Raw genomic sequence first — 8,637 nt, 5'->3', positions numbered from 1 at the left:
AAAAAAAAAAAAAAAAACCCTGCCATTATATATATCCATAGAACGTCAGCTCCTATGTAATGTTACCATATCCATTATGAAAGATACAGCATACATGGGGTCATATACAAGTTCTGATGATTAGCTCTTATATGAAGGGTATTGGTCTGCTGGAGAGGAAGAAGATTTGAAGGATGAGGTCACTATTTGGATTGCTTTTTTTGCTAATCAAATGCCCTTTAAGACACATGTGCATGACAAAGGGTTTTTGGACCACTTTGCCCAATTAAAACACTATATCAACACAAAATACTTGGTTTGTGACAAACACACTACATTTCTAGGGACATACAATGATGATTGTACGTTTACTTGCATAGTTCTCTTTGATTTCACAAATGGTTTCAACACTGCACCATGTTTAAACACCATCTGAAGTTGCATATAGCGGCATTACTGACTGGCAGCTCTTTCTTTTAAAAGGAAATGAGTAGGCCATTTCAGCATGTGAGGTCTGTCTTGAAGAGGATGGGCACAGCTATGATCAGATAATGACACTAGCAATAGTACAGTTCCATGCAGTCGCCAGACATGGCATCATTACCACACAATACAGAAAACAAACGGTGTATCACAGTCTCTTAACATCATACACCATATCTCTACACAGACTGACGGAAATACTTTTATATTCATATATAATTCCATATGAAGTACATTTCAAGGGTATTTTCATAAAACAATTGTACATGAATTTAATATTCTCCTAAGAGCTTTCTATAATATTTTACATGATGAAGTAGCGATGATGAATGACAAGAACTAAAAAAAAAAAGTTTTTTTTTTTTTTGGTTTGGGCTGCCATTCCATGACGACAGTAGAACAGCCATGCATCTCACAAATGTATGTGCCATTTGTAGTTTAGGGTTAGATCTGAGTGGTCACAGGGCAGTAGAGGTCAGCTTTTTGACACCACGGCGCTGAGCGAGTGTGGAGCAACCCACGGGCTCCAGTACAGGAGAAACATTTCTGTTTAAGGCTGAATAGGTGGCTGCCATTGCTCCCTGGGATAAAAGGGGAAAATATTAATAAGAATATAGTCAAACATAAGCATTAAGTATTATAATGATAATGATAATGCAGGAATGTTGAGCTGACAAGGAAACCATGATTCAGTTTCGGAACCATTTGTTAGTTTCACATTTGAAACTGTTATTGCAAAGCAAACCTTCACTAGATGAGGCGCGTCATGGCGGTTGAGTTGGTATTTTGGTAGCTGGTCCTTGTTGACTATCCATGGGTGACGAAGAACTTGAGCAGCAGTCAATCTCTTATGAGGATCAACATGAAGCATCTTTGATACCAGGTCCTGTCAACAAAAAGGTTAGAAGATTATACATCAAATACTGTACATAGATCATATCGATTAGGCTAAGGAAGTGCTGTAAACAAAAGGAGAGCCTTCAACCTTAGCCTCAAACGATACAGAATTCCAATATCCTCCAGACAGGGAGAATTTCCCACTGCCGATCCGAGCCAGAATCTCTTCCGGCGTATCTTCCGGGCCATTAGCAAATGGAGTGAACCTGAAGGATGGATACGAGTGGTGAGTTTTCAAACTGACATGAATATTGTTTTTGAACTAAATCATGCTACATCATCCATACGCAACATTAACTGTATTAAGAAAATTGCATGCAGAAAGTCTGACTTGTATTGTGTGTTAATTTACCCTGTAAGCATGGTATAAAGGAGAACTCCAAGACTCCAGATATCACAAGCTGCATCATAGCCTTGCTTTTTCAGGACCTGAGTGGGTAACACAAACATAAATAATAACAAGAGTGTTGAAAATAACTTACAAAAATATAATATAATATATCTAGACTCTCATCTAAAACAAATCAACAGGTACCTCTGGAGCAACAAAGTTAGCAGTGTAGCATGGTGTCATCAGCAGTCCATTTTCTGCTCTGAGTTGTTTGGCAAAACCAAAATCACAGATCCTGATTGATTCTGGGTTGCCCGATTCATCCACATACAGTATATTACTGGGCTTTAGGTCTCTGTGTACTACCTGCAACCAAAGTGCCAATCTATTAGCCATAATAAATATACATTATAAACATACAACCCATACAAGTTTTAATGGGTTGTAAAAGTGATGGTGCATGACTTTTAAAGGATTAGTTCAATTCCGGAATAAAAATTTCCTGATAATTTACTCACCCCCATGTCATCCAAGATGTTCATGTATTTCTGCCTTCAGTCGCAAAGAAATTAAGGTTTTTGAGGAAAACATTCCAGGATTTTTCTCCACATAATGGAATTAAACGGTGGCCAACGGGTTGAAGGTCTAACCTGGTTTCAAGCAGTTTCAATGCAGCTTCAAAGGGCTCTTCATGATCCCAGCTGAGGAATAAGGGTCTTATCTAGTGAAACGATTGGTCATTTAAAAAAAAAAAATTTAAATGTATATACTTTTTAACCACAAATGCACGTCTTGAACTAGCTCCGCGATGCGAATCCGCAAATTCAAGCATTACATAATCACGTTGGAAAGGTCATGTGCGGTTAGCTCTTTGTCTGTGTACTCCAGTTCAAAAAGGTAGGGTAGGGCGAAAAACTCCATCTGGTTTTTACCTTTTTTTGTAAAGGGCATTTGACTTTTTTTGCACATTCGCTTTGTAAACACTGGGTTGGTACTTCTGCCTACGTCACACGTGACCTTTCCAATGTGACTACTTAAGAAGTCGAGCTAGTGCAAGACAAGCATTTGTGGTTAAAAAGTATATATATACAGTGGGTACGGAAAGTATTCAGACCCCCTTAAATTTTTCACTCTTTGTTATATTGCAGCCATTTGCTAAATACAGATCGTTTCACTAGATAAGAGCTGGGATTACTCAGATGGGATCGTGTAGAGCCCTTTGAAGCTGCATTGAAACTGCAATTTAGACCTTCAGCCCGTTGGCCACCATTGAAGTCCATTATATGAAGAAAAATCCTGGAATGTTTTCCTCAAACACCTTAGTTTCTTTGCGACTAAAGAAAAAAAGACAAACATCTTGAATGACATGGGGTGAGTAAATTATCAGGAATGATTTATTCTGGAAGTGAGCTAATCCTTTAAGGCATACTAAAAGAATATTTAAATGGTCTTACAGTGTATTTATTTATCCTGGCTAAATTAAATAATCAGTAATGTTTGCTGTGTGTGAATGTGTGTGAGAATGCTCATACCCCTTGGGCATGCAGATATTCAACAGTTTTTGTAATGGTGTGCAGGACAGCACTGGCCTCTCTCTCAGAGAAAAACTTTTGTCGGAGGATTTTATCCAGTAGTTCTCCGCCTTTCAACAACTCTGTGACCAGGTACACCGACAGCCCATCATCAAACACCTATAAACACACAAAGACTCAGAATAACGGGAGACAACACCTGGGACATTCCAGTTCTAAGTGATCTACAGGCACACAAACAAACATCACTCACATCTTTCAGAGTGATGATGTTGGGATGTTGTCCATAACGCAGCAGAATCTCAACCTCTTCTGCTGGATCTCTCCTATCCTTACTGATAATCTGCAATCCAATCAGAACCACTGAGACTAAATGCAGCCTTGGTGAATCTTTTACAATCGTACCGCCCCCTAAACTTTTGAATGTTGCTGTATACATATTGAAAAACCAATTCATATATTAATACACCCATTTTACAACTGACATAGCAATTAGAAATTTCTAATAAAACTATAAACTATAATTTCTATAAAACTATAAGCACCATAAAGATATCAGTAACAACACAGATGTAGAGGTCTATTTACCTTGACTGCATTGTCCACGCCTGTGCTCTTGTGCACACAGCGCTTGCAGATGGAATAGCAGCCCACGCCAATGTCTTCTTTCACATCATATACATCTGTGAACTGAAGCGTGCTCCGGTGGGGTTGCTGTATAACATACATGCATACACTTTATTCCCATGTGTACTGATATTGCAGGTGTGAGAGAGGAGGAGTGTGTGAATGATGCAAGGATACCTGCAGTATGCTGCTCATGTTGAGGTTGCTCTGAATGGGCGGCTGGCTCTCCTCTTCTACTCCAGAGGCAACAAAGCTAAACCCTCGGAAGAGCTGATGGGCATTGGCACTTGGAGGGACACCAGGAGAATCTGGGTCAAAAGAAAAAGTAAAGTGAGTACCAACAGATTATTGTGATTAGAAATGCATCTACTGTTAGGGAAAGTGAATATTGGCATTACATACCTCGTGGGGTTTTGGCAGTGAACTCTAAGTCAAAGTACAATGTGTCATCTGGCCTCTGGATGACTGGTTTAAAGGGAGGATAGACTTCCTTTCTATATAATTTCTAGAGAGGAAAAATACTAAATTAATTTTAAAAAATTTAAAAAAAATAAAGCCATAAAAATTAGGAGTGCACTGGTATTACAATTAAGGCTGATACTGATAAGCCAATAATTATTTTCATGCTATAACTGTTAAAGGGGTCATATGATGTTGCTAAAAAGAACATTATTTTGTGTATTTGGTGTAATGAAATGTGTTTATGCGGTTTAAGGTTAAAAAAAACACATTATTTTCCACATACTGTTATCTCTTTGGATTTGAGACTTTAGTCTTTGCAACTTTACAGATCTTCTTTATGCACCAAGAACTTGTAACACTCCAAAGAGAAAGGAAAAATTTAAATCGCATCATATGACCCCTTTAAATAGTAAATATTGAAATTCTATACTATTTTGTCTAAATAAATAAAAAATATAACATTAAAATCGTTTTCAATTTAGGCATCACAACATTATAAAGTACAGTATGAAAACTGGATATTCATTTTGATTTTATTAAATTATAAATGCTTTAAAGATTAACTTTGTGAACAGTTGATGACAGCAAAGGTAATCTAAATGTAAAAATAGAGGAAATGCACATACGCAATTAGATATCCAAATCTGGCTAAAATCTAACCAATATTGACTAAGACGGATAGATGAAAAAGCCTCTAATCATAGGGGCAGCGTGAGGATGATAAGATGATTTTTTTTTTTTTTTTGGGACTCGTTTCTGTGATTCATACATTTTTCTTAAAAACTTACATTCCAGTCAATGGTGCTGAAGAATGAATGTCTTTTGATCTCTTCTACTCCATCAGGCCCAGCTCCTGAAATTCCAACCCCAACATTCAATGAACAGACACAAATTCACTCAGCATGAACAACCTGGGGCCGGATTCACTAAAATCTTCTTAAGAAATAAGTTGAGAAATTTCTTAAGATAAATTCCACGAAGTTCGTAAGAATGTTCTTAAGTGCAATTCTTGAAAAATTCTTAATAAGTTCTCAAATATAGTCTTAAGAACATCTTCATTTTTTTCTTAAAAAGAAAATAACAGTCGTTATCTGAGTGAATACATGACGCACTGATAAACTCACACTTTATTGTCTTTTTGCGCTTCCTGCAAATTACCCTAATAATCTTAATAAGCACGCACGTTATTTTCGTCGCGAGTTTGACTGGCACTCAGCTTCACGTGTTTAATGCGCCGTGTTTTTGAACAGTTACTTTTAAAATAGCCTGTCTCAAACTGCAGCGATATGTTTCATTCATTTTTGTGCTGTGTTTTGCGCTCTCATCCGAGTGAACGCTTTCGGTATGTGTGTCCGCACTGCTACAGCAAACACGTCCTGCGCATTCATGTGCGCTGAATACTGCCAAAGATTATGTCGTATTTATAAGCTAAAATTAAAAGCGTTCAATTAAAGCTCCCTATCTGACTAATTTTAGAGTTGCTACTGAGTTTTGAAGTCAGCAAAAAGTAGCGTCACACATAGGCTAATCATGATTCATGACCGATCATGGTTTACATTATCAGTCATTGCTGTCACTTCAGAAAACTCGTGCACATCCCTATTAATAGTCCTACTATGTATTATATGTAGCTAGTGTTGTTGTAATGCTTAAATATAAAAATTTATTTGAAATAACCCAATAAATTCATTAAATAATTCTTACTGTTTGGGATTTAAGACAAGTCTGGGGCTGTCCTAAATTTAAGAAGTTATTTACGATGATTTTTAAGAAGATTCTTTTCAAGAATTTGAATTCTTCTCAAGTTTTGTCTTAAGAACAATCTTAAGAAAAAAGATAAGAATATTCTTAAAATGAATTTTTGGGAATACAAAATATTCTTAACTTTTTTCTTAAGTTAAAAAATAATAAGAAAATGGCAGTTAAGAAGAAATTTCTTCTTAAGAATGTTTCATGAATCCGGCCCCTGTTCTGGAAAACTAGTTGAAAATGAGCTTTCCTCACCCAAGCGGTTGCCGGGATTCCTCTTGAACAGATTGCGGAGCAGAGATTGGGCCTCTGGGCTAAGAAACTGGGGCATGCCCAGCTTTGCCCTAGAGACACAGAAACCAATGTCAGTGCAAAGACTCAGTTATGAAGATCAGTATTTTGAGTATTTTGACTCACTTTAAGATCATTGTCATGGTCTCTTTTCGATCTTTCCCTTGGAATGGAAGCGTTCCAGTCAGCATTTCAAACTGATGAGGTAGAAATACATAATCACTGCACTGTAACACAAATATTACAATATACAAATATCACGTTAACCCTCTTACCATTAGCACACCGTAGGACCACCAATCAGCACTGTGAGTGTGACCTCTGCGGTTGACAACCTCTGGAGCCATATATTCCACCGTACCACAGAATGAATATGCCTTGTTCTCATGATCAATGGACTCTTTACTCAACCCAAAGTCTTAAAAACAAAGACACAACAAATCGAATACATACTAACAACCTATCATTGTGAGATTCACACAAAATGTTCAAAAAGAACAAATCTGAAACTACAACTTGAGTTCATTCAAGATTGTTATATACCATGTTATCATTATTAGTGATAAAACACATACCTGTAAGTTTGATGTGTCCATCATTATCCAAAAGAATACTGAAAGAAATTCACATTTAGTTCACTTATGAAAATGTGCACTGCATTGGGTTAGTCAAAGTGTGATTATTATCTAATATGTAGAAAATCAGTTAAAATATTTTTACTAGTAACTAATGTGTTCCCAAACATGTAGTTACTATGCACTTTGAGCCAACACACCTCACATTTTACTTAATACGTGGGTGAGAAGCATACTTTTCTGGTTTGAGATCTCTGTAGATGATTCCCAGTCCATGTAAATGGTCCAAGGCCAAAGCCAGCTCTGCAAGGTAGAACTTTACATCTTCCTCTGTAAACATCACCTACATAAAGACATGAAAGAGAAGTAAAAGAATTAGCTGAACTTCATCTATTCTTACAAAAGAATCAATAAAATTTTAAATATACATATAAAATTAGAAAACAGTTGTTTTAAATTGTAATAATATTTCAAGGTATTACTGTTTTTACTGTAGGTTTAATTAAATAAATGCAGCCTTGGTGAGCATAAGAGACTTCTTTCAAAAACATTTTTTTTTAATCTTAAACAGTAGTGTATGTGTTGGATTTATCTGTCCTTAGACACGTAGTTCACCTCTTTGGACAGGCGAGTGAAGAGATCTCCTCCTCTGAGAAAGTCCAGAATCAGATAGAGTTTGCCTTCTGTCTGAAACGCTGAGGAATCAAAATTAAAGATTCAAGAGAAGTGCACAACCATGAAGTGTAAGAATCTGATTGGTGATGGGATGTCAGTAACTCACCATAGTGCAGTTTAACAATAAAAGGATGATTGACCTCAACTAGGATGTCTCTCTCCATCTTTGTACGCATTCGATCTCGTACTGAAACCACACATACCCAAACAAAAACAAACATTAGAAAAACGTCCTTTTTCAGTTTGTACAAGTTCAATAATAATGCACTGGCAGCAAATATTTTTAAAGAAAATGCCAACACATAAAACACACCTTTCAGCGTAGCTTTCTTTAGCACTTTCATAGCATAGAGCTGTCCTGCATCGGGCCCAGTTATCTTCTTGACCAGAAACACCTTCAGAAACACGAACCGTTATTTATTAAAAACAGAATGATTCTTCTGCATGTAAACACAATAATAAAAACGAATCATGTTCTCATATCTGAGCAGTTCACCTTGCCAAAAGAGCCCTGGCCCAGCACCTTGCAGAGTTCAAACTGTCGTGTGTCTGCTTTTTCCGAGCCTTCCTTGACATGGTGAGTGATGCTGATTTCCTTGACCAAGCCTTCATCCTATGAAGGAGACATTCGATGTATGAGGATGCTTGTGTTGTGTCATCACCAAAGCATGCAATACAACACCAAACCAGCATTCACAGAACACGTCTCTTCTTCGGTCCTTTTAAAAACAGTCATCACAGCAGTGTAACTTAAAAAAAAAAAAATCAATACAAAAAACAATTGTCAAAACACACCATCACTTCAACACATCAATACAAACTCATGCCCAAAAAAGGTCTGAGAGTCAAGCAAACACACACAGTGAGAGAGGATGTTAAATAGAAGCCTGGATAGATGTTGTCAGTGCGTGACGCGTCTTCTTCTTGCTTTACAGCGGATCGCAGACTTATAAGTGCATTACCGCCACCTATCTCTCAAATGGACCATTGACACTCTATCTACAATCTCAATTAGGAGTGTCAATGGTCCATTTGA

At 37.0% G+C, this 8,637-nt stretch overlaps 1 protein-coding gene across 1 annotated transcript in view; it reads right to left on the bottom strand.

The window, feature by feature from the left end:
- Window positions 1-6: 6 nt before the first annotated feature.
- LOC107726369 (ribosomal protein S6 kinase alpha-3-like) overlaps window positions 7-8,637 on the bottom strand; it is a 26,106-nt gene continuing 17,475 nt past the window's right edge. The window contains exons 7-23 of the mRNA XM_016535917.1: window positions 7,163-7,269; window positions 6,927-6,964; window positions 6,627-6,769; window positions 6,478-6,548; window positions 6,316-6,404; window positions 5,100-5,164; window positions 4,252-4,354; window positions 4,027-4,157; window positions 3,811-3,936; window positions 3,476-3,565; window positions 3,223-3,381; window positions 1,895-2,056; window positions 1,712-1,788; window positions 1,448-1,565; window positions 1,208-1,348; window positions 896-1,043; window positions 7-856 (exon numbers count right to left, since the gene is read on the bottom strand). Of these exons, the coding sequence (XP_016391403.1) occupies window positions 921-1,043; window positions 1,208-1,348; window positions 1,448-1,565; window positions 1,712-1,788; window positions 1,895-2,056; window positions 3,223-3,381; window positions 3,476-3,565; window positions 3,811-3,936; window positions 4,027-4,157; window positions 4,252-4,354; window positions 5,100-5,164; window positions 6,316-6,404; window positions 6,478-6,548; window positions 6,627-6,769; window positions 6,927-6,964; window positions 7,163-7,269 (1,743 nt within the window). The 3' untranslated portion in view covers window positions 7-856; window positions 896-920. The remainder of the gene's footprint in view (window positions 857-895; window positions 1,044-1,207; window positions 1,349-1,447; window positions 1,566-1,711; window positions 1,789-1,894; window positions 2,057-3,222; window positions 3,382-3,475; window positions 3,566-3,810; window positions 3,937-4,026; window positions 4,158-4,251; window positions 4,355-5,099; window positions 5,165-6,315; window positions 6,405-6,477; window positions 6,549-6,626; window positions 6,770-6,926; window positions 6,965-7,162; window positions 7,270-8,637) is intronic.

The sequence above is a fragment of the Sinocyclocheilus rhinocerous genome, unplaced genomic scaffold (genome assembly GCF_001515625.1).
Source record: "Sinocyclocheilus rhinocerous isolate Xijiao unplaced genomic scaffold, SAMN03320098_v1.1 scaffold2050, whole genome shotgun sequence".
NCBI lineage: Eukaryota > Metazoa > Chordata > Actinopteri > Cypriniformes > Cyprinidae > Sinocyclocheilus > Sinocyclocheilus rhinocerous.
Note: the sequence above shows the minus strand (reverse complement) of the source record. Positions and strands in the feature narration are given on the sequence as shown.